Source organism: Phascolarctos cinereus, unplaced genomic scaffold (genome assembly GCF_003287225.1).
Source record: "Phascolarctos cinereus isolate Bilbo 61053 unplaced genomic scaffold, phaCin_HiC Scaffold_726;HRSCAF=1367, whole genome shotgun sequence".
NCBI classification, from domain to species: Eukaryota; Metazoa; Chordata; class Mammalia; order Diprotodontia; family Phascolarctidae; genus Phascolarctos; species Phascolarctos cinereus.
The window spans coordinates 119,049,135-119,074,849 of record NW_027556098.1 but is presented as its reverse complement, the minus strand read 5'-3'; the positions used below and the strand labels follow the sequence as shown (position 1 = coordinate 119,074,849).

The 25,715-nt window shown below is 38.3% G+C and overlaps 1 protein-coding gene across 1 annotated transcript in view; it reads left to right on the top strand.

Annotated features, from left to right (window-relative positions):
* The window catches only part of LMLN (leishmanolysin like peptidase), a 66,766-nt gene that overhangs the window by 5,461 nt on the left and 35,590 nt on the right, over nucleotides 1-25,715 (top strand). The window contains exons 2-7 of the mRNA XM_020986016.2: nucleotides 6,051-6,148; nucleotides 9,497-9,527; nucleotides 12,659-12,741; nucleotides 16,660-16,777; nucleotides 19,333-19,502; nucleotides 22,229-22,334. Of these exons, the coding sequence (XP_020841675.2) occupies nucleotides 6,051-6,148; nucleotides 9,497-9,527; nucleotides 12,659-12,741; nucleotides 16,660-16,777; nucleotides 19,333-19,502; nucleotides 22,229-22,334 (606 nt within the window). The remainder of the gene's footprint in view (nucleotides 1-6,050; nucleotides 6,149-9,496; nucleotides 9,528-12,658; nucleotides 12,742-16,659; nucleotides 16,778-19,332; nucleotides 19,503-22,228; nucleotides 22,335-25,715) is intronic.

The window sequence follows — 25,715 nt, the reverse complement described above, 5'->3', positions numbered from 1 at the left end:
GGTATTGGAAATCTAATTTGGGAAGGGATCCTAGAAGTCATCTATTTACTCCAACCCCCTCATTTTGTGTTATTTTTAATTTTTTCAATAATAAGCATTTATTTTTTCTCCCTACCTTCCCCCAAGGAAACAAAAAGAAAAACATAAGGGAGAAATAGAGGAAAAATTGGGAAAAGAAATGAGATCAATGCAAGAAGTTTATGAAAAGAGAATTTAACAGTTTGGTAAAAGAGGCACAAAAAATACTGAAGAAAATAACTCCTTAAAAATCAGAATTATCCAAATAGTAAAACAAACAAAAAAAACTTCACTGAAGTAAAACAAAAGCCATGTAACAAATATGCATAGAGTCAAGGAAAACAAATTCTTACATTGCCCATATTTTAAAATATGTCTCGCTCTGCATCTTGAACTGTCACCTCTGCCAGGAGGTGAGTTAGGCAGCCTGATCATCATTGGTCCCTTAGAATCGTATCAATCCACTCATTTTATAGAAAGTGGCAGAGTCAAGATTCAAACTCTAGTCTTCTGACTCTTATTCAGTCCTTTTCCCACTCCACTGTGCTGCTTTGTTAGAGTTAACCAAATGTTTAAAAAGACAAGCAAGCTCTTGACTTCAGGTTAAGAACCCCTGCTCTAAAGCTATGAATTTCAGGGAAGATGGCAACCTGCATTGGTAAAGGGAATTTACTTATCTGGAATTCCCTTTACCAGTGAAATCCAGGTGTAAGGGTTCCTTCCTCATGTGAATTTGAGAATTACTTGTTTAAAGGTAATAGTTAAACTTGTGAAAGCTGATGAGATATAGTGTGGCATAGCAGAAAGGCTGCTGGATTTGGAAAAAGGACCTGGGTTCAAATTCAAGCTCTGTTCCTTAATGACTTTTTGACCTTGAACAAGTTACTTAACCTCTCTGGGCCTCAGTTTGCATATCAGTAAAATATAAGTTTGGACTAGATGACCTCCAGCTCTGAGTCTATGATCTAAGAGAGGAAGAGGGCTCAGCATAGACTCTTGATTTCATAAAGAAGTATTCAGAGGGTTAGAAAGAAAATCAGGGAAAAAAAAACTCAGAAAAACCCATGGGAAGAGATTATCCAGAAGGAGGAGAAGGTCAGCTGTGTTAAATGCTGCAGAAAGATCAAGAAAGATGAGGTCTTGAGAAAAGCCCTTTCCCTTAAGCAGTTAAAGTTAAGATTGTTGGTATCTTTGGAGAGAGCAGTTTCAGTTGAATGGTGGGATCAGAAGACAGATTGTAAAGGTTTATGCTATAAGTGGGTATTGAGGAAGTGGAAGCAGTGACTAAAGGTGGCTATTTCCAGGAGTTTGGCAGTGAAGAGAGAGAGAGAGAGAGAGAGAGAGAAGAGAGAGAGAGAGAGAGAGAGAGAGAGAGAGAGAGAGAGAGAGAGAGAGAGCGCCCTGGAGCAATTGAACCATAGCTTGGGGATTGGTAAATAGAGCACTGGGCCTGAAATCCCCAAGACTCATGAGTTCAAACCCAGCCTCAGACACTTACTAGCCGTGTGACCCTGGGCAAGTCATTTAACCCTATTTGCCTCAGTTTCCTCTTCTATAAAATGAGTTGGAGAAAGAAATGGCAAGCCACTCCAGTATCTTTGCTGAGAAAACCCAAAATGGGATCACTGAGAGTTGGATGCAAAAACAACAGGAAGGAATGAAAGGATTTTTTTTTAAAGGATAGGAGACGTCTGGCCATTTTTCCAGGCTTCAGGGAAGGATCCAATGAATAGTGAAGAGAAGATTAAAAACATTCCTAAGGACCAATGGGGTGCTACAGCAGCCTCTAGTAATGACTGCCAGAACTCAGCTTCATCGGCTGGTCTGGAGAAGCTGTCAGCCTGAAGTTACTGTCCTTTGTGGCACCTTGCCTTGAAACCCACATGATCTGGAATCCATGCAGTTACACAGGAAAATTCCAGCCAAGATGCAAGATCACTTACCTTACACCACCACAGAAACTGTATCCTTTCAATGTCATAGGAGCTTTTAGCTGCTGCTTTAAGAAAGGTACATGGGGAAAAAAAAGAAAAAAAAAAGGTACAGGGATTTTCAGTGTCACTTGGCTGATAATCATTTTTTCGTTACTGTAGCTTTTAGAGCCCCTTAATGCTTTTGACTGTGAAGGCCAGCCCACTTTATTATCTTCCATTTCAGGAACAATGAATAAGATAGTTTTTGTCCTGGGCCCTCTTCTCTCTCTCTACTGCTTCACTTGGTAATCTCATGACCATGGGCTTGATTACCATCTTTATGCTGATGATTCTCAAATCTACCTATTGTGCCCCAAAATCTTTGCTGTCCTCCAGTCTCATATCTCTAGCTACCTTTACAGACATTGAATTTGATGTCCAAGAGACATCTTAAAATCAATATTTACAAAAGCGAATTCATCTTTTCCCCCTAAAGTCCAGAGGTAGGGAACCTGCGGGCTTGAGGTCACATGTGGCCTTCCAGGTCCTTGGGTGCAGTCTCTTGACTGAGCCCAGGTTTTACAGAACAAATCCTTTTATTAAGGGGATTTGTTCTGTGAAATTTGGATTTAGTCAAAGAGCTGCAGTTGAGAACCTAGAGGGCCACATGTGGCCTCAAGGCCGCAGGTTCCCCACCCCTACCTTAAACCCTCCTCCCTCTTATCTTCCCAATGACTGTAGAGGGTAACACTATCTTCCCAGTTCCTTAGGCTCATAATCTAGGAGTTATCCTTGGCTCCTCATCCCCATATCTAATCTGTTGCCAGGGCCTATTGATTTTGCCTTCACAATATCTCTCAAATATACCCCTTTTTCTTCTTTGACTGCCGTGGTACAGGTCTTTATCACCTCATACCTGGATTATTGGAATAGCCTGCTGGTGGGTCTGCCTGCCTCATATCTCTCCGCACTCCAATCCATCCTGCACTCAGCCACTAAAGTGATTTTCCTAAGTGTCATCTCTTCCCACCCCTTACCCTGTCCCCAAATTCAGTAAACTGAAATGGCTTTCTGTTACCTCTAGGCCCCATAACCTAGCCCCCTTCTACCTTTCCAGTCTTCTTAACACCTTACTCCCTGACAGGCACTCTTTGATCCAGCGACCCTGGCTTCCTGGCTGCTCCTCAAATAAGACACTCCGTTGCTGCCTCTGACAATTTTCTCTGGCTATCCCTCATGCCTGGAATGCTCTCCCTCCTCAACTTTGTCTACTGCCTTCCCTAGTTTCCTTTTAAGTACTACCTAAAATTTCATCTTTTACAGGAAACCTTTCTCAACCTGTTTTAATTCTAGTGCTTGTTAATTATTTCTAGTTCCTGTTAATTATTTCTTATTTATCCTGTATATAGCTTTCTTTGTACATATTTATTGTATGTTATATTCCTTGAGGGCAAAGACTGTCTTTTGCCTCTTCCAGCCCTTAGCACAGTCTGCAACACAGTAGGTTTTTATTTAGTAACTGATTGAGTTTTAAAGATAGGAGAGGCTTCTTTCTAGGCTCTGTTACCAAATGAGGTTTTCCGTATGCTAAGTTAGGTGAAACTCCCAAGTTTTTTGCTCAAGATAAGAAACCAGAGAGGTGTAAAAGAATTTTCCCAGACTTGTTACTATTCAGTCATGACTCTTTGTGATCCCATTTGGGGTTTTCTTGGCAAAGATGCTGGAGTAGTTTGCCATTCACTTTTCCAGCTCATTTTATGGAAGAGGAACTGAGGCAAACAAGGTTAAGTGACTTGCCCAGGGTCACACAGCTAATAAGTGTCTGAGGCTAGATTTGAACTCAGGTCTTCCTGACTCCAGGCCTGGCACTCTATCCACTGTGCCATCTAGCTGCCCTTCCCAGGCTAACTTCTAGATTTTTTTTCTTCAGTTATCTTTGAAATGTCAATATTTACTTTCTCCTTTTGGTCCTTGTAAATTCTTTTTCTTTCCTGTAGCTATAAATTCAAAATTATACCTTTTTCCTTTTTTTTTTTACTAATGTAACCGGAGACCATATAAGCTTTAGGAAATCTCTGTTCATTGCTCAGAGTTGATTAAGAACTCTCTGCCTATGCAGAAGCATGTAATAAACCTGAATTTTACCTTCTAGGTCTCTGCTTATTGATAGTTTTGATTGGCAGCACTACCCATCAACGAATCTACGGATATTTCCGTATCAGTACTTATAGACTTGCCATATCTGGCCTGATGGAAGGCTCCTTGCATTCCCCGCCCCCCCAACTGGGTCCTCATATTCCCTGACAGTGTCCTTATATTCCTGCATTTTTATTTAATGCTAATATTTTGGGCTCCCCTCTAGAGCTCCTGTTGGAAGTGAGCGAGATGATTATCCACTACATTCTCAGTGGGGTGTATGGGATGTTCAGGGAGGACTAGCACCTCTGGTGTGAAGGTTTGCAGTGCTCTTTTCAGGGCTGCTCATCCACCTTTGTTGTCCACCTTCACCCAGCTCTCACCTGTGGCTCCAAGAAGCTATAGCCTATGCAGCAGCCACAGCCTGGTAGACCATCTAAGCAGATGGGCTAAATCAGGTTGGGGGTAACCAATGAGCCACAAACCCAGGGGTGTCTGCCTCAAACATATGAAGACTTCCCCCAGTGGGATGGGCGGATGAGAACAGTTTATTCCAGTGGCCATGAAGGTGACTGAAGCAGGTGCTGTGGAGTGCTTAGAGCTTGGTCAGACATCGAAGATGCCAAGGTCATCCCCTGCATCCTGGTCATCACCAGTCGTCTTGATTTTTGCCATGCCACTGAACTTCAGTGACTCTAGAAGAGAGAGTGAGGCTGATGACTTTGTGTAACTCTGCCTAGCTTAAATCCAATTCTTATGCACGTGAAGACATCATCCCATGATTCTTAATTTCACGTGATTTTGGAAGGGGTTAGTCTTTTATTCCTGAAATCTATTCACAACAGGAGACAGGGAGGTGTGGTATTAACAATACTACGGGAGATCTGAATTAGAATACAAACACTTAGGTTTACTAGGAAGATAAATCTATTACCTACTCAGTATCAAATTTCCTCATTTTAAGATCCCTTCCGGTTCCAAAAATGTTATGAAAAAGAATCTGATAGGCTGATTTCAGGATTGGTCAAGGTGATCCTGAATAATCTTACGCATAATAAAGGTTACTTCATTTTTCATGTCCAAAGTTTCCCAGTGAAATAGTATTTGGTATAGGATCCCATCCATAGACATTGAAAGAATTGTGTAGGACAGTTTTATTTGTCTCATTTGAAATTAATCTTCTGATTTGTTTCTTATGAGACATTTGTTTAAAAGCTGTGATAATGCTAAGACTTGTCTTGGTCTCCTTCCCTGCCCCATGCAAAAATTCATTTAAATGAGAATTGGAGAAAATCTAGGCATATACTTTTTGGGCAGGAAAATTATTTGTCTTATTTAATTAATTTACCAATTTTTTTTACTCCTTTCATGATCAAAGAGTATAAGAAGCTGCAAAACTAGACATCTGCACAAAATGTCTTTTTAGTTTTTTAGTTGCATGTAGGGATAGGAACTGGACCCGTGATTTCTTTTGTAAAAGGAACTTCTTGAAGAAGAAGGTTCCTCTCTCATCGTAGGCCGAGCACCTCTTCTGCAGACTATGGTCTTAGAGAATTACCCATGGCACTGAGCTGTTGGATGCTGGATCCTGGGGTTTAGAGCTAAAAAGGACCTTCAAGGTCATCTAGTCTTTTTAACAGATGAGAAAACTGAGGCCTAGAAAAGTTAACTGACTTGCCCCAGGTCCACAGGTAAAATAGTAAGTGGCAGAGGTAGGACTGGGCAGTAGGTAAATTGTTAGCATTTGCTATCTTGAGCACACACTTACTCATTCCTATGAAACTTTTTCAAATTCATATCGCCAGCCTCATTGAAGATAAGAGAGCATTAGCAAGGGAAACATTGGCACTTGGGAGGTTACTTCTTCTTTTGAATGACGTGACCTTTGTTCCATAAATTCCATTTAATAATTTAAGTTGTAAGACTCATCCAGCTGGCCTGTGTGGCTTACTCTGTCATCCATTTTATTCCCTTTGTTTACAGGTCATATACAAGGTTCATCTTAAAACAAATCATATACTGAAGAGGGATGTTGATCAGCATTTAAGAATTAAGATTGTTTATGATAAAAGTGTTGAAGAGTAAGTACAATATTATTTCATCATATTTTAATTAAGAATCTAAACATTACTGAAGAATGGTTGAAAATATGTATAGAAGGGCAGTTATAATGAATAAGGGGATAGAGCAGCTTCTAGATGGGGAACAAGCATAAAATATTCCAGATAGCTAAATTGTATTATTGAAGCCTAAATCATAAAATATATAGCTAGAATGATCATAGATTTGACTAAATCCCATAACATTCGACCTACAGTGTATCTTTTGAATTGCGTAGTTATTACAGGGTTAAAAATGAAAGGAGCTACTAACTTATACATCGGGGAATAAACTTGTAGGATTCTTTACCCTGGTGGGTGTGTGTGTGTGTGTGTCTGTGTGTGTGTGTGTATATATATGGATTGAAGAAGGAGCTAGATAAATTAAAAATATATCCACTGTTTCTTGCTAATGGAAATTAGGGTTGTTTTGAGTCTATAGGCTTTTGAGATATGGAAAACAGCAAGGAAGGAAGAGAACAAGGTTTATTTATTGGGTACTCTGTGCTGGGCACTGTGCTAAGTACTGGAGATACAAATAAAAGGAAATACTAAGACAGTATCTGTCCTCAAGGTATATTCTAATAGGGGAAGACAATACTCTAAAGGAAGCTGAAAAGGAGATTAGAGGAAGGGTTGGTACCCAGGTCTTGGGGACAAAGTGAGGAAATGGTTTTGAAGTCTGGAAGCAAGGAACTGAGCCCAAAGGAGAGTAAGGGCTGGCCTAAGCCCCTCCCCAAAATGAAGGCTCCAGAAGGATCTCGCCAGTGAGAAAAGAGTACAGGCATCATAGAGAGATGAGATAGACCATTGGTGACACCAAAGAATGTGATGGGGTGTTTTTTGATATTACCTTCACATCCTTATAACAAAGAATGAAGAGAACAAAACAGTTTAACAAAACAAACTAGCGCCTCAGTCATGTCTGGCACACGTGCAGCATTCTGTACTTATAGTTCTCCATCAGTACAAAGAAGGGAGGGGGCAGGGGCCTTCTCATAGATCTGTTTTTGAGGCCAAGTGTATCCGTTATAATTTCACAGCTTTCAGTTCAATTTTTTTGTTCTTTCCATTTACATTGTAGTTAGTTTGTCTGTTGTTTTCTTGGATCTGCTTATTTCATTTTGTATCAGTTCATATATAGCTTATGCTCTTCATGTGCATTACTTGTTATGATGCATATGGTATTACATTCATGTGCCAACATTTCTTTATCCATTTTTCAGTGAGTGTGGCGAAAGATGAAATGACTGAGGAAAACTAAGATTCACTCTTCCAAGCATATCAATTTATTAAGCAGTACATGCCAATTGCCTAACAAATCAGGAGCAGGCTCCTTCCTCAGCTTAGTTGGGGAGACAAACTTTTTATACATTAAAAACAATTAGTCAAATAAGGCCAATTAATTGAAAGGAAACAATATAACATTTTGTAATTCAATTTCTAATTCGGTGAAAGATTAGGGACTTTCCAAGTTGGGAGGGAAAGATCAAACAAGTGCAGTTTCTGGTGTTATCAATGACCTCCAGGATCAGCAGGATTGAGGAGTTAGCCCAGGACAAGCTGCCACTGCCCACTGCTTCCCCACTTGCAGGCCAGCCAAGAATCAAAGTAACTGGATACAGCTCTTTTAGAGATGCAGGATACAGCTCTTTTAGAGTAAAGGAAAAAATTCCTTTATTCAATTCTTTCGAGAATTGAGTGCACTCCGTCCCAAGAAGGAAACACACTGAGCACAGAAGAGCGAGCTTTATACTGTTAGTCTGGTCCCCTTACCCCTCCCTCCAAGATTGGTCTAAGTTACAATCAAAAGTTTCACAATTGTTTAGGTCCACAATTCCATGTTCTAACTAGAGAAACCACAATCTGGGTTACAATTGGTGGAAATACAATCCTGATTCTTTAGTTAATATGCATGAAGTTCACTGAGCCTGTGTAGTAGCAGATTCTTGTGCCCAGACATTGACCCCAAACCCGCTTAGGCTGATTCAGGCCTTGGGCTGCAAAAACAGGAACTGTGCTGTTAATCTAGCTTAACTGGCCTGAGGAATGTCACTCCCCACTTTATTCTGGCATTATGTAGAAACAGTTAGTCATTCAGCACCTTTCCTGTTTTTTGCGACCTATGTGGGAACCTAATAATTCAGCATTTCTCACACTGGAATTCAGAAAAAGAGGTGTCCCACTCTCCCCAAGTGTATCTATAACCAGTCAAAGGAACGTGGAAACAATAGCTGATTGATCAGTTTGGGGCCAGTTTTCAGATAAGACATATGTGTTGCTTGAGATGTACAATCATGAGAAAACAACTTTGGATCTGACTGAGTTTTTGGTTGGCATAACCTAGGTCCTTGGTTTAGGGTCTCTAAGCAACAGGGAGAGGTTGGTTCAGTTTCCTGGCCATGCAGAGTTAGGTTCAAATGATGCAATAAGGTTTTCTCCCACTTCCCACAATTCAATAAAGTTTTCTCACAAGACAGAAATTGGACTAGATCCATAATTGAATTGAAACTAAGCTAACTCCAGAATTGAGTCATGAGATGGAGTCAGCATGGTTCACTCAATTCCCATAATCAACCACTTGCTATTCTAATCCCCTCAATTTCCTCACTAATCAATGGGCATCTACTTTGTTTCTTCTCCCCTTTTTTTGGTAGACTACAGTAATTGCTGCTGTAAAATTTTTGGGGGAGGGGCTGTTTGGAACTTTTATTTTTATCATTGACCTCCTGGAGATATATGCCTAGCAGTGGAATCTCTAATGAAAAGAGTCTGAACATTCCCTTCTTGAAATCTATGCTTTAGTCACCATACCCTTTTTACTGTCTTGAACATGACACTATTTCTGAGCCTTTGGATTGTCCCTATCCCCCATACCTGGAATGTGCTCTTCCTCTCCCCTTCTCTCTTAGAATTCCTAGTTTCCTTTAGGACCTTCTTTCAATTCAATTTCTTTGAAGCCTTTCTTCATCTTCCCTAATGCCACTATGATGTCTTCCAATCTATGTTGTTTATTCCTGTATATGTACATGCTGTCTCCTCCATAAGCTGCTTGTTAAGAGGAACTTTTTCACTTTTTCCTTTGTATACTTAACAGCTAGCCCAGTGTTCTGCACAGAGTAGATGATTAATAAGTACTTGTTGATTGAGTGATTGATAATTCCAAATTGCTTTCCAAAATGGTTGGACAAATTTATGGCTCCACCAACAGCATGTTAGTGGGTCAGTCTGTCCAAAACCTCTCCAGTATTGACTATTGCCATATTTTTCTTCTCTATTAATTTCCGACATGGCTTTTTTTTTTTAATATTCTTATGTCATCTTTTTCAGGTTGCTTTCTGAGAAAAGGCGCCTTTTAAAGGTAGGTAATGTATGCTACCCTCTCCATTAACAGCTGATCAAAAGGTATTGGTAGAATATGGAACAGGTATCACGAGAGAAATTTCAGGGCTTCACCTGACATCTCAGTAACAAGGACATTTTAAAAGGGTTATAATATCTCATTAAAGAGGATTAGGATATTATTAGACTTGTCTGTCTAAAGCCTTGGCTATCTCTTTATCCTTCACCAGGATTACTGTGCTGGGCTGCTGGAGACCTGTAGAATGTTATCACTTTCCAGAAGGATTCTTGAAGGCTTAGAAGACTCTTTGTGGACTATATAGAGTATGTTGTAGTATTTATATGACAAGTAGAGAGCTAAAAACTTCGGTAGAGCTAAAAACTTCGGTAACGGAACTTGTTGTCAGATAAATATAAACAGATATGAAAATTATCACAGTGGAAAGAGTTCTCTGCAGTGGTGCAAGTCACCATTTCATCATTCTTACCAGAGAGACTTGAGAGATGAATCCAGAAATGGATACCTCTCTCCACTCAGGGAATCTTGTTTCTGTATCTATAAAATGGGGATAATAGTATCTGCTATGTCTACCTCAAGTGGTTGTTTTGAGGCTCAAATGAAATAACATGAAAGTATTTTCTAATTTATAGTGTGCCATAACAAATGTAAGGTATTGTTATTGGTTATTGCTATTAATAATGAACCAATTTTTATTAATAATCTGTTAATTTTTTTCCCATGAATTCTTATACTCTATAATTTCTCCTGCTTTCTTACTGGCATTCTGTTCCCTTTTAAATTAATGGGAACAGGATGTGCCCATGCTGATAAGTGTGGAAAGGAATTCTGTAATGGTGCTCAGAGAACACCATTATAATTATAATCATAATAAACATTTAGGGTAATGCCTTAAGGTTTGCAAAGCATTTTGTAGGACACTTACAAAATCCCTATGAGGTCAGTTCTTATATAGGGTATCACGATCCCTATTTTAAGGATGAGGACACTGAAGTTCAGAGAAGTTCAGTGATTCCCATGGGGTCCCACATACTTGTGAGAGGCAGGACACAGTTTTCTCATCCCTCTAAGTGTGATATTTTTCCCCTTGCTCACTGTGGAAGAGGTTAGTCCGTTGACATGAATTGTCCTGAGCAGTCTGGAGGAAGCAGAAGTTTCTAACTTTTCCTTTCATTATCGTGAAGAATAGCAGCATTCTCATTTGAGGCCAACAAGTTACTTTAAGGCAGTTTATGATGAGATGCAGTAAATGGCGCAGTCAGTTTTATAGATGATCTCCTTTTTCATTTTTCTTTATATATCAGAATGTTTGTGTTTGTTAATGACTTCTAAGTTCATAATAAAAAAGACATTTTAAAAAAGGAATAAAAGTTGTGAGGTTAAAGTAAGTTAAATCTTCTAAACACACCATTGTAATGTTGGAGAAAGTTAAATAGTTATCAGAAAGATGTAGAAGACCTAAAACAGTCATTTGGAATGTCAGAGCATTATTCTCAGGAAGACCTGGAAGCCCCAAGAGGTCTCCCAGCTAGCATTTATTAGAGAAAGTATTTCCTGTCTCCAGTTCTAGAGCTGTTCCCACTATATCACATGGAAAGCTCAGTGCCCTGAAGGGCAGGTAACAGCCCCTCTCTCCTTATTCTCTATGATTTTTAGCCATGTCCTTCCATCATAGACCTACCCAATGTACTAGAGGCTTCCTCTGGCTCTGAATGTCTTGGGCATAGCAGTGTTACACTCTGGCATTCTCTCTGTTGTGCTTTACTCATTATATGAACTGCCTACCTCCTTGTCTAGTTATACCTATCCATGATGTCATCTTTTGTTTCACTCCCTTTGTATAGGTCCTCATTGGTGGAAGTTATAGATTTAGAGTCAGGGAGACCTGGGTTCGATTTCTGCCTTGGATAATATCATTATGACCTCGGGCAAGTCACGCATGCCCCCAGGAACCTCTTTCAGGTTCCCATCAGCCTTGTTACTCAGACCTTATCAGTACCCTCTACCCCTGGGATCACTCTTATTGGAGGACAGAGTAGAGATCTGTCTCCCCAAACCTCCATTTAAGGAGGGCACCCAAGTGGGCTATCTCTACAGCCCATCTGGCTGCGCTCCTTTGGACTTCTTGGTCAATCCCTCCATGCTGGATACTTTCCCTTCCCTAGTTCCCAACTCCCTTTTCAGCCTCCTTTTGTATGTTGTCTTCTCCCATTGGATTATAAACTCCTTGAGGTCAGGGATTGTCCTTTCTGTATTTGTATCCCAGTGGCCCATATCTGGCACATAATAAGCACTTAATAAATGTTTATTTACTGAGTGTGACTTAATCTCTCTAAGCTTCAGTTTCCTTATCTGGGAAATTAGAGGGTTAGATTAGAAGGCCTCAAAATCCCTTCTATCTCTTAAGTCTGTGATCCTATGATTTTTCAATTGCCCTTGGGGCTATTTGTATTTTTGATTCTCCCAAGTTTGGGTATGCCATGATTAATAACAGTGTAGTATCACTGAGAGAATATTCGCGTTAAAGAGATAGGTTTTTGTATTAATGAACTGATGAACCACTTGGGATTATTGAATATATATATATATATATGTATGTATATATTTAATAATCCCAACTATCCCAATATATCCCTATATATATTCTTAGTTGGTTGTGAGTCCAACTCATTCCTGGTTTGTAAACCTGTGTGTTGCCCTAAATAGAAACAAATAGATCACCTCAATATATAATTTTAAAAGGTATTGAGTCTCTTTGTATGGGACTTTTGATTGTATCTTCCTGTTTAATGGTATTGACATGGCCATGGTATCCCATGAATTTCCACTTGCAGTCCCTGACTAAAATATACAAGCTTGAGGCTTATACTTTTTGCTTCTGTGGTTAAAATAAGGGGCAGGGGGAAGAAAGTATGAACATATTGTATTTGTAAATGGCATGACCTCATCTCAAAGCAAGGAAAATATCTAGAGGACTTCTCTTCTGTCCCCTCACTCTTTACTTCCCTCGCCTCCTATATTTCCAGAAGTAGAAAATGTCTCTTTACTTCATAGTCATTCATCCTAGGCTTCACTTTAAATTTTCTGTGTTCTACTAGAATTATAAATTTGTTTTTTTGTTTTTAATTTAGAATAAACTTTTTCCACAAGCTATTTCATATTTGGAGAAGACATTTCAAGTTCGTAGACCTGCTGGCCCTATCTTGCTTAGCAGGTATGTTGTATGAATACTGATTATTTAATATGGTGGGGTTTTTTTCTTTCTTTCTTTTTTCATTTTTTTAAAGAGCCTGAGTCTTTCTCTATCTCACCCAGGCTGAATGTGTAGCAGCCATTCATAGGCCTGATCCCATTGTTGATTGGCACTGAAGTTTTTACTTGCTCTGTTTCCAGCCTGGGCTTCTTTGCCCTTTCAGGGCCTGGTATCTGCTAGCTCCTAGGACTTCAGTATATTGATGCCAAACTTAGACTCCCAATCAGTAGCTTAGAAGTTCCAAACTTGGGGGCAGCTAGGTGGTGCAGTGGATAGATTACCAGCCCGGTAGTCAGGACGACTCGAGTTCAAATCTGATCTCAGACCAGATACTTGACACTTACTAGCTGTGTGACCCTGGGCAAGTCACTTAACCCCAATTGCGTTGTGGAAAAAAAAAGTTCCAAACTCAAGAAGTCTACCAGCCTCTCTGGTGGCAAGTATTATAGTTGTGTATGCCATCATGCCTAGCTTATGGTGACATCTTTAAAGCATCTTGCTCATAGTGTTTGTACTACTCCTTTCTTTGCCCTCAATATAGTCTTCATCATCTATGGCTTCTCTAATATTTGACACTGACTTTCTTGAATCCCTTTCCCCTCTTGTCTTCCACAATCCTATATTATTCTGGTTCTCTTTCTTTTCTATTTATTTAGATGACTTATTTCTTCCTAGTGCCTACTGTGATTAATATTCCTAATGTATTCATACCCCTGGTCATATAACTTCACATCTGAGGAGCCTTCGATGGTTTGTTATTGCCTATAGTATAAAGTTCAAACTCCTTAACATGGTTTTTAAGACCTTCTGTGATTCTGCACCCTGTCTACCCTTTCTAGCTTTCTGTCGTGATTACCCTTCATGCAAACTCCTTGAAGGACATAGACCATATCTTAGTTTTTAGCAGTGTTTTGTAATTCAGTTCAATTTAAAATTTTATTATATGTTTTCTGCATTTAAGTAGGAGCTAGGTGGCACTCTGGGCTTGGAATCAGGAAGATTCATCTTCATGAGTTCAAATCTGGCCTCAAACACTTATTAGCTGTTTGACCCTGCACAAGTTACTTAACCCTGTTTGCCTCAGTTCCTCATCTGTAAAATGAGCTGGAGAAGGAAATGTCAAATCACTCCAGTATCTCTGCCAAGAAAATCCCAAATGGGGTCACAAAGAGTTGGAAATGACTAAAAAATGACTGAACTGAACATTCAAGTAATAATGTAGCAGGTATTTAATAAAAAATTAATGAGTAAATGAATATGCCCTTGATATTCCAAACCAACTAAATCACTGTTGCTAAAGTTATTCTGTGTGCTTTCTTTTTTTGCCCTTTTTTCCTTTTTTATTAATTTATTTTGATTTATCAACACTCATTTCATAAACTTTTGAGTTTTAAATTTTTCTCCCCATCTCCCCTCTCCAAGACGGCACATAATCTGATACAGGCTATACATATACATTCCTATTAAACATATTTTCACATCAGTCATGTTGTAAGAAAGAATTAAAACCAATAGGAGGAGACAAAGCAAAACAGAAGGGAAAAAAAGAGCAAATAGTGTGCTTTGATCTGCATTCAAACTCCATAGTTCTTTCTTTGGATGTGGATAGCATTTTCCATCATGAGACTTTTGGAGATGTCTTACATCCTTGCGTTGATGAGAAGGGCTAAGTCTATCAAAGTTAGTCATCACACAATGTGGCTGTTACTGTGTACAACGTTCTCCTGATTCTGCTCATTTCACTCAGTATCAGTCCATACAAGTCTTTCCAGGTTTTTCTGAAGTCTGTCTGCTCATCGTTTCTTATAGCACAATAGTATTCCATTACATTCATATGCCACAACTTGTTCAGCCATTTCCCAATTGATGGATATCCTCTCAGTTTCCAATTCTTTGCCACCCCTGTGTTTCTTACTCTTTGTCTATGCTAGCACTCTTCATTCTAATCTCTTCTGTATGTTCTATCTGCTTTTAATCTCTGCTAATCACATTTCTTCTAGGCCCAGGTCAAATACCACCTCTTCCATGAAGTCTTTCATAATTGTCTTTGCTTTCCTTTTTAGCAAACCAGTATGTTTCCAAATTTTCCTAGTTTGAAAGATATATTGAAATTCTGTTTCAATAGAAATAAGTCAATTCAATCTATAATGATACAAAATAATGAGTCTCTATAAGACTTTTTATTGTATCTTCAATACACCTTCCATCCCCTTGGCATTTTGTGGAAATAAGTCTCAGTGATGAGTGAGGATTATTCAGCTTAAATGTTGAAGATATTCCTTTGTGCTGGCCTATAAAAGGGAGTCTTCACTTACAAACTTGGACTTTTCCGTTTTTCTCCATTTTTGGAGGACAGATCAGAGAGCAGTGGAGCTAACATTTGACCTGGATCTGGGTCACAAGTTGCGGAGGGACCCTTATCAGGCTATGTTAATGTTTCCTTGACTCAAAGAAACGTGGTAGTTGCACATGCTCTCACTTGGCAAAAGAGTAGAGTTCATGGAACTCAAGTTCTTGGCCCCAGCCTTTGAGAGGAAATGGTTTAACCTCTTAGCCCAAGTTATGGCAGTTGTTGCCAGTGGGACAGTATGCTCTGAATAGTGAGAATTCTTGAGCCTTAGCTCTTAGATAAAGGAAAGAATGGTTCTCTGGTTTCATAGTCTTTGAATCCAGCTCTCTGGCAAGAGAAGAGAACTTCATGGGTAGCACCAGCCTCAAAGTTTCTCTCTAGCAACCTCAGTTTCAAGAGCAAGAATCCAGCTTTCTGGAGAGATAGGGGAGTTCTTGAGCAGTACCAGCCTCTTGGAACAAAAGATTGTACACTAAAGCTGGATGAGCTGGAAGGAAATGTTAGTGACAACAGAGGGGAACAAATGACTTGGACTTTGTCTTCCATTGTTGCTGTCAGTTACTATACAATTTTGAGGAGAATATCACCAGTCTAGCAACCCCAAGGGTGTGTATGGTAAGGCTGAATGCCTGTATTGATGTTCATGTATGGATCTCTGGGACAAAACAAGGCTCACCAGAATGTTGGGGGTTACCCAACTCTTAGAATTCCAGTTCTTTTCACTTCCTGGAGGGGTACAAACATAGGGTGGTGTGATGATTCTAGAGAATTGTAGGATATTAAGGAGAAGTGGGATTCACCAGACAGGTAGGAAAATTACATTAATTTTTTATGTGAGACCTTTATGGCTTTGTATTTTTATATTTTATATGGAAAGGAATAAAAACTATTCTGCACCAGTTCTGTGAATTTGTTATCTTTAGTCCTTGTACAGAACCTGGGGACCTCTTTACCCACATCTCTGGGGACATAGACATGAAGCATGAATTCCATTTGGTCTATATCCTGAGGTTTGCCAGAGGCAATTCTGGGTGAGGCCAATATAAGCGAAAGAGAAAGTGATTTGGGGGATAACTTCTGAGATTGAACCCATTCTATCTGTCTCCATCCCAAGCTACTGTGAATGAATGTAATAGAGTAGTTCCTCTCCCTCAGCATGGAAGATAGATGTTGTAGACCCCAAGAAACAGTAAAATTTGTCAATACTGTGGTAGTGGTATGTATGTAAAAGCTTTAAATTAGGAATTAAATTATAAGGCCAAGAGAAAAGAGTGCCTGTGATAATTGGTCTTCCTTTTCTTTTTTCTTTTTTTGCTTCCTGTTATTGGCTATATGAATTACAGATCAATATTTTAAATGGTGAATTTACAAGGTTTACTTGTAACAATAATTGCTCCTATTTCTTGCTAAAGTAATGAGCAGTAATTGTGATAGAATAAAGCAGCCACTTGTTTTTCCAATGCTTTTACTGTTATGACTCTTTTAACTGTTTTTCTCCTTGTGATAACTTCTGTACAAATGGACTGAAGACAATGTGCAACGAACCAGTATATAAGAAAGAAAAATGACCCCCACAGATACTGTAAAGACTCTTGTGCTGAGCATACCAAGTGTGGTCCCATCCGAGTGCCTGAGGAGCATCTTCAGGTAGTTTCATTCTACATTTATTAATGGGATAATGTTTTCATGTAATTTTATTAATTCCCTTGATATTCTGGATCTTTTGTTCTTCCAGATGAATTTTGTTATTGTTTTTTCTAGTTGTACAAAATAATTTTTTGGTAGTTTAATTGGTATGACACTGAATAGATAAATTAATGTAGGTAGAATTGTCATTTTTGTTAGATTAGCAGAAAGAATTTTCACACTATAACCTCCTTGCTACAGTGAGATCATAAGTTCAGATAAAAAAAAGACATTTAAAGCTTAAAAAGAAAATAAAGTTTCCCTGTGTTTAAAATTATATGAATTGTAGACAATATGAAATATTTGGGAGTCTATCTGCCAAGACAAATCCAGGCTGTGGTGTGAAAATTCTTTCTGCCATTCATGATCTATAGTCTTTTTCAACTTAAAGTCTTAGAAAACAGCCTAAGCCCAGGGAGGTTATGTGACTTGCCCAGGGACAGCCAGCCTAATGTGTCAGAAGTGGGACTTGACTCCCTATGGCTTGACTCAAAACTACCTCTCCTAATTTTTTTAAGATTATAATTGAAATAGTTACTATTGGCTTCTTATCAGTTTTCCAGTGATAATGGAGTTAGGTTGAATTTCTTTCTTTTTTGCCAGTTTTCTCCCTTCTGTTAAAACCTGAAGCTCTCTCAGCTCTGATCCACTTTATCTTTGTCCATTAAAAGACACATCCCAGATAATGTTGCATTTGAATATTAACATAAACTAAGGGGAGACAAAGGTCTGAGCATGATCAGTTTATTGGTAGGCTAGCTGTATTCCATAAAGTGAGTCAGTGGCCTCTTTCAGTGACCAGAGACCACAAGATAGGGCTTACTACCCTTTGTATCAGGCCTGTACAGCCTCTGGCCTGCAGGCTCCTTACAGCATGTCAAAGGATTTTGGGCCACTGCAAAAAATATAGAGGATTTTTTTTCTTTTTTCTTTTTTTTTTGGTTAGGCAGTGGGGTTAAGTGACTTGCCCAGGGTCACACAGCTAGTAAGTGTTATGTGTCTGAGACTGGATTTGAACTCAGGTCCTCCTGAATCCAGGGCCAGTGCTCTATCCGCTGTGCCACCTAGCTGCCCCCAAGGGTGTTTTTTTCACAGGTCACTTGAAATCCTTTGGTGGACCATGGATTGTGCAGGCCTGCTTTATATAGTTTTGGGAAGTACAAGAGAACAAAGAACAGAATTGAGTAGGTGGGGAATACAATGCAGTTGGTTACAGTGTAGACAGCATATGGGGGGGTGGGGAGAGGGAGGGTGGAGACAACATGATTAGTTACATCAAGGAAAGTAGGCTAGCACCCACATGGAGCTACTAGCCACCCATTTCTGTCAATGTAGGAATGTTCATTGCTTTGTGGGACCCATCTGCATCTTATAATCTTTGCTAGGGGATCAAACTACCAAACTTATTGTCTCCTTGGAAGAGGTATGACATATTTTGGGGATGGCATTAAATTAACTTGTGGGGCTTAAAGGTAACAAATAGATGTCCTGGAAGTATTCCAGGAGCTGAAGGCATGGTAGATAATAGTTTTTCCCACTGATTATAATTTTAAGATAACTCAGAGGGAAAGCTAAATTCCTGAGCTCAACTCAAGGACATAGAAAGGGGACTTAAGCAGACACAGACTCAGTTACAAAAATCAATACAACATAAAATCAGTTACAAAGTAGAATTAATAGGAGTTTCTCAATAACAGAGTGGTAAAATAATTTTAGAGAGTATAGCTGCTAATTACTTTGCAGGGGTTTTAATCTCCTCATTTCCTGGACACAGTATCTATGATATACAAAACACCATTTATTTTATAGATATTTTCTTGCAGCTGGAACTCACAAAAGCCTTCTTTTAGCACTTGTACATCAATGTAAATGCAATCAAGTTGCTTGATTTTGATTTATTTTTAAAATTTCTTTTTTATGTTAAGTTTTAGTGTGTGGACTTAAAATCAAGCATATAATAATCACATCCTTCACTTTTCTTAATAGATAGGCTGGGAGATTATCCTAAACTCAGTTGAGGCAAGTTCATGAAAATCTACCATTCATTTTTTCTGTTCTAATAAAGCACCCACTGGTGCAGCTATAGACCCTCTGTTGTTTTGTTTTGTTGTTAAATTGGTTCTGTTAAATATCTCCTGGAATGATCTGATTTAAAGTTTTGTGACTGTTTCTCCTTTTTCTGAAGATCATTTGCAATGTTTCACAAATCCTAGCCATTTATAATAGTTTAATTGAGACTCAAGGAGATATAATCATAGTAATTGAAACAAATGATTTAAGCAAAACAAACCCAATAGGAAATTTAGGGGCATGATAGATGAGTAAATGAAAGAGGCTGGGCTACCTGACTTTCAAGTCCTTTCCAACTCAGATTCTGTAAAACAATGAAATGGCAACCTTGATAATGACATGTTATAGAAAAGCTGTACCTTTATGTTTTGGTTTTCTATGTATGCTTTCAAAATTCAACTAATAGTTTCATTATTTTTGTTTTCCCTTGAACTTCATTTGGTCAGCAATGTTGGGTTTGTAGTGAGTCTGAACGGATGGGGAGATCATCAGGCAACGAAGGCATTAAGGATGCAGACTTTGTGCTGTATGTTAGTGCTCTAACCACTGAGAGGTGCAGCCAAGAAAATATCATTGCTTATGCAGCCTATTGCCAGCAAGAAGCAGAAATGGACAGGTAAACTTTAATCCTAATTTTACTTTGTTTAAAAAATATTTTTTACTGTGAACTTAATATTTTAATATACAAAGATGACAAAAAAGGGATGTATATGATACCTTAAATTTACTGTGTAATTTGTTTCATAAAATGTATATTAAATTTAGCAAAGTAGTAACAAAACTGCCATTAGTGTTTCTTTCTGAATTGTTTTGTTTTCTTTTGTGTATATTTTAAATGTTTATTGATGTTCTTTCCTTTTTTTATTTATTTGCATTGCTATTACTATATACTGTGAAAGGACATTTTGTACTCTGGGTTGTTGGCACAATCCTTTTTATTTTGAATTGCTGTAATCTAAGAGTTTCTGCTTAGAGGACTAGAGATGGACAAAGCCACCTCATGACTCTGAAAACCATTCTCTAAGTCAGGCGGTTTTGAAGTCAGAATTATAACATTTCTAAACAATAGACATGATTACACAATTTGATAAAATATAGTTATGGTTCTCAGTAAAAGTTCAGTTAATAGTTTGTTTTGTCAAATAGGACAGTAGTCATTTATATATCGATGGCATACCCTTGGAAAATGATTTTCCTAAAACCATTCAATCTCTTTTTAACCACTGCCTTCAAAATTTCTCCTTTGCCACCGGTCAATGCTGTACCTAAGAGATGTTTCCAATTTATTGAAATAATCAAAGAGACTTCTTTCTTCTCCAAAGTGGATTGTACTCTGTTCCCTTCAGGGCATAGGGAAATGCCATGCTCCTAAGTTAGAAACAATGGTGTAACTGAAGGAGAGAACCACTCTCTCTTTTTTTTAAAAGTAGGATTTGTTGGTTTCTTTTTTCTCCCATCAGTCATTACTGGATAAGCTCTTCTTTTTCCACTCTTCCTGCTTCATGGACTCTTCTTTGCTTCCATGGGCTCAGTTATCTCAGGGTAGATGACTTCCAAAGCTTTATGTCTAGACCTAATCTTTCTCCTGATTTCCATTCCCATATTTCCTTTGCTTTCTGGATATCTCGACCTTTATGCCCATAGGTATCTCAGTGTCAAAACATCCAAAACTCTCTACCACTTCCTTTCCAAACTTTCCTACGTCTGCTGAGGGTACCATTATCCTTCTAGTCTATCAGGCTTGAAACCCAGGAATCTCCTTTGACTTTTCTTTCTTTCTCAGTCCATGTCAGTTTTACTTCCACAACAGTTCTTCCTCAGGTCTCATCATTCTTGACCCCTCTGTTGCATTCGATACTGTTGATTACTCTCTCCTCCTGGATATCTGGGGGTTTTATGATAATGTTCTCTCCTGTCTCTTCTCTTTGTGCAACCACTCCTCATCTGACTCATCAACTATATCACACTTCCGGGGCAGCTAGGTGTCACAGTGGATAGAGCGTGGCCCTGAGGTCAGGAGGACCTGAGTTCAAATCCGGCCTCAGACCAAACACTTGACACTTACTAGCTGTGTGACACTGGACAAGTCACTTAATCCCAGTTGCCTTAAAAAAAAAACTATGTCACACTTCCTATTTGTGAGTATTCCCCAAGGCTCTATCCTATGCCTTTTTTTCCTTCTCTTCCATTTTTTTCTCTTTGTAAGTTCATCAGTTTCCATGGTTTTTAACTATCAGCTCTATGCAGATGACTCCCAGATTATATATCCAAACCTAGTATGTCCTCTTAGCTTCATTCCCTACCAATGGCCTAACAGATATTTCAAAGTGAGTGTCCCAGAGACATTTTAAACTGAGCGTGTCCAATACTGAACTCACTTTTCCCCCAAATCCCCACCTATCTTCCTAATGTAGGTATTTCCGCAGAAAGCACCACCATTCTTCTATTCTTCCAGGTTCATGACTTTGACATGATCATTTGCTATTCACAAATCCAGTCAGTTGCTAAGTCTCACCATTTCTACTTCCACATTGCTCTCATCTGACCTCTCCGGTTGTACACCCATCACTCTAATTTAGGCCATGCCACAAGTCTTTCCCTACTCCATTTCAGCCTCCAATTAGCTGCCAAAGTGACATTCCTTTAAATGCATACCTGACTGTATCACTGTCCTGCTCAGTAACTCCAGTGCCTTCATATTGCCTCTCAAATCAGACAACTAGCATTTGTTAAGCATCTGCTCAAATTTAGCTTCTAAAGGCCTTCACAGCCTAGTTTTAACCTACCTTTCCAATATCTCTGGACATTACCTGCCCTCCTGAACTCTCTGTTCCAGCCATACTGGGCTTTCTGTTCCTCACATGTGACACTCCATCTTCAGTCTCTGTATACTGGTCGTATTTCATGCCTGTGTTCACTCTCTTCTCACCGCTGCCTCAGAGAATCCTTCACATCCTTCAGGATGCAGTTCAGCCATCTCCTTCCACATGAAGTCTTTCCTGATCTCCCATGTGCCAGCAACTCCCCAGTTGTCTCTCTTTGTTCTCTTCATATCTTTCTGCATTTTACTCTTCTTGAGTGTAGGGATTGTTACACAGTAGGCAGTTAATAGATGCTTGCTGATTATTGATTGATTGTTGATACTGTGATTAACATACACATAAAAAGCCTCTCCCTGAGGGGAGGGGACAGTAAGAAATGTTCTGGCACAAAAACATTCTTTGTATTTAGCAGCTTTCTTGTGCCTCAAAAATGGTAGCCACTAATTGAGTTGTAGACAGTTAAATCATGAATTAATGTTGTTCTGCAGCTTAACACATAATGTACTATCTATTTTAACAGGCCAGTAGCAGGATATGCTAACCTATGTCCAAATATGATTTCTACTCAACCTCAGGAATTTATTGGAATGTTGTCCACAGTGAAACATGAGATTATTCATGCCTTGGTAAATTTTGTTATTTGAAGATATGTTGCATTATGTATTCTGTTTGCTCTTTTCTTCATACTCTTATCTCTTGCCTTTTGGAGGGGCAGTGTTGGGGTTGGGGGTGGAGGGGAGACCACATTTGTGATTTTGCTGCTGTTGAAAAGTATTCGTGAGGAAACTCCATTTACCAATTGTTTGAGAGATTAAATGACTTCTCCAACATTAATTAACCAGTATGAGTCAGAGGGGACACTTCAACTCAGGTCTTTATGACTCCTAGCCACTTTGTCAAGGTTACCTCTCTTATCCCTTGCTTCTTACCCTTTTATGTTGACAAATTATTGTTAATGTAAAACCAAGGGGTACGTCTTTATACTTTTGTATAATAAAGCTTTATTAATTAAGATTCTACTAATTCAGAATCTTTATAATTAGGACAAGAATGGGGCAATGTATGTATTTGCATTATCTCTTAACAAATATATTTGCTAAGAAATTAATAGTTTAAATATTTAAAAAATAAAAAAAGTTTAAATGGGATCTAATGGACTATCTAAACTACTTTTAAAAACATATTTTCCCATCTTTTCCATAATTTGTATATATTCATTTAAGTAAGCATCTTTCTTACCTTGACTAGGCAAAACTTTGGTAGTCTATTTGTAGTTATTTGGGGGCTTTAAAGTAATAAAATTGCATTTTTAAAATTTTTATTTTTTTGAGACTGGGTCTCCCTATCTTACTAAGTGCAGCAGCCACGCATGGGCCAACCCCACTGCTGATCAGTACAAAAGCTTTGACCTACTCCTGTTTCCAACGTGGACTTGTTCAGGCAGACTACCAGCCCTCATCTTCTATGAAGCTTACCATATAGATGCCAGACTTAATTCTGCAGCTCAACTCCTGAGCTCAAGCAGTCTACTATCCTTAGCCTTCCCAGTAACAGGGACTATAGACTACCACACCCAGTTAAAATAGAATTTTCAAAGTATCCTATAATCCAGGTTTTTCACTTATTTGTAAATACCTTCCTTCTAATTAGAGGAGATCTTTCATGATATTTAATGGAGTGATATCATGGAATTAAAAGAAAATACTCTTGAATCTTTGGCAGTTTTCCTCTTTAAGAACGTATAGACTTCATTCATTTCAATTTAAGGAGCATTTATTAAATACCTATTATGTGCAAAGGCGTTGTGCTAGGCTTAGGGTGGAAAGACAAAAAAATAGAAACAAACTGAGCTCTGGCACTTAATATTGTATTATATGTTATATATTAAATATTATATAATATTCTATTATAACTCATAGTTGGAAAACAGATGTTAGTGAATTGTAAACTAATGTTTTCTGTTACTCCATATTCCCTATGTACTCTATATCCTGCGTGTATACTCTGATACTGTATCTACATAATTCTCACAATGTTTAATCATTAAAAATGTATTTAAACCAGATGAAACTTTACTTTGATTTAGCAAATTAAGGTAGTGCTGAATTTGCTTCATAAAGTCATTCTGAGTCAAATTATGTTTTCATTTTATGAACCAGTGAAACTGAATCTCCCAGTCATAGAAGAGGAAAGTATTCTAAGAAGGTATTGTTATAGATGTTCAATATTTGAAAAGCAGAGAAGATCAAAAGGGAATATTTGGTTATAATTTTATCATAATATTAATAATTCTACAAATAAGCCTAGGCATAGGGATTCAGGACTTAGAAGAAAATTGGTTTATTCCTTAAAAACCAATTTTGTAGATAATTCATTTTAAAGTTATTACTGTCATTGTGAATTGCAAGACTACCTCTATGTATAGCACTTTAGAGAGGCCTAAGGGGATATAAAGTGTTGGGCTCTGACTTAGGAAGACCTGAGGTTCAAATCTCTCCCTGCCCTAGGCAACTCCCTAAATCTCCTAAATCATAGACATGTTGCATTTCTCCTGTCCACTTAGTGTATAGTGTGTTGTTTTGTTTTTTTCTTTTTTTATTTGGCTAGGCAGTGGGGTTAAGTGACTGCCCAGGGTTACACATCTAGGAAGTGTTAAGTGTCTGAGGTCGGATTTGAACTCAGGTCCTTCTGAATCCAGTGCTCTGTCCACTGCGCCACCTAGCTGCCCCTTAGTATATAGTATTTTAAAGTTTATGAATCACTTTACTTGTGAGTAGAAGACAGATGAAGAAATCAGTTCAAGTAGTTTAGGTGACTTCTAAGTCACTTAACTTTTAAATTTGGCACCATGCTTCAAATTTAGGTCTCCTGACTCCAAGACTAACTTTCTTTTCATTATCCAGTGCTGTCTCATAAAAATATATATACCCTCTTTCCTCCCCCAACACATGTACAATATACACATATATAAGGTTGTAGATGCTCACGCTTATTACTTATGTACTGAGCACAGTATGAATGTGAGATTGGCTGGTAAAAATTTTGAATGTTTACAAAATTTTTCAGACTGACAAGATGACAGAATATGTATTCAATGTCTGTTAAAAGGGATGTGGTAAAATGTAGTTTATTTTCTTAACTCTACCATAATCGTGTTTTTAACTTTTTTCAGTTTTATAATTCTCTTTTTCTCATTCTAGTAAATTGCATTAGGTTGTCTTAGCATATCAAAACGACATAAAAATCCAGCAATGTTGTAGGGACAAAAGAACAAACACTACCATAATAGACTTAAGTTATAAGTCCTTAATGACGCAAGAGTCAATGGTTAAACAAATAGATTGAGAACCAAAATGCCAGCACAGATGAGCTGCCTAATTAATTTGTTGAATTAAGTTAATTATACGAATAGTATCCATCAATTATGGATATTAATTATTGCACATTCTAGTTATATAAACTGGGTCATGATAATTAAAGTAATAGCAAGAGAGTGGTTTGTTTTGTGCTTAAGTTAGGAAATAACCTTTCATACCAAATAATTTATGGTACTAAAAAATATTATGGGATTTCTGTATTTCAAGGGTGAAATTTAAGCATCTAAGAATACCCTTGTGTGAAATGGTTATTATCCTGATTATAAATGAAAACTCTCAGGGTACCAAAGCCTAGCTGCGCATAAGGGGCCTCAATCTTGTGACTCAGCATAAACCATACTTTTCCCCAAGGCAGCCTGCACTATGAGTGAGGCAGAGGCAGCAGTAGAGTCTGCCGAGAACAGTTAAGCAGTTGTGACACTGGTTAAACTATTTACTTTCATCAAAAAAAAGTTTTACCATGTTCACATGTCTTTTTACTAAGCTAAAAGTCTGATAACAGAGAACTATAAAATAGAGGAATAGCCAAGTCATTTTTAGTGAAGTGGCAAATAGTCCTATACTTGACTAGCTCTCCATTGTGTCAATTACAGTTTAGTATGTAATGAATTGATGTTTGTCCAAGAATTG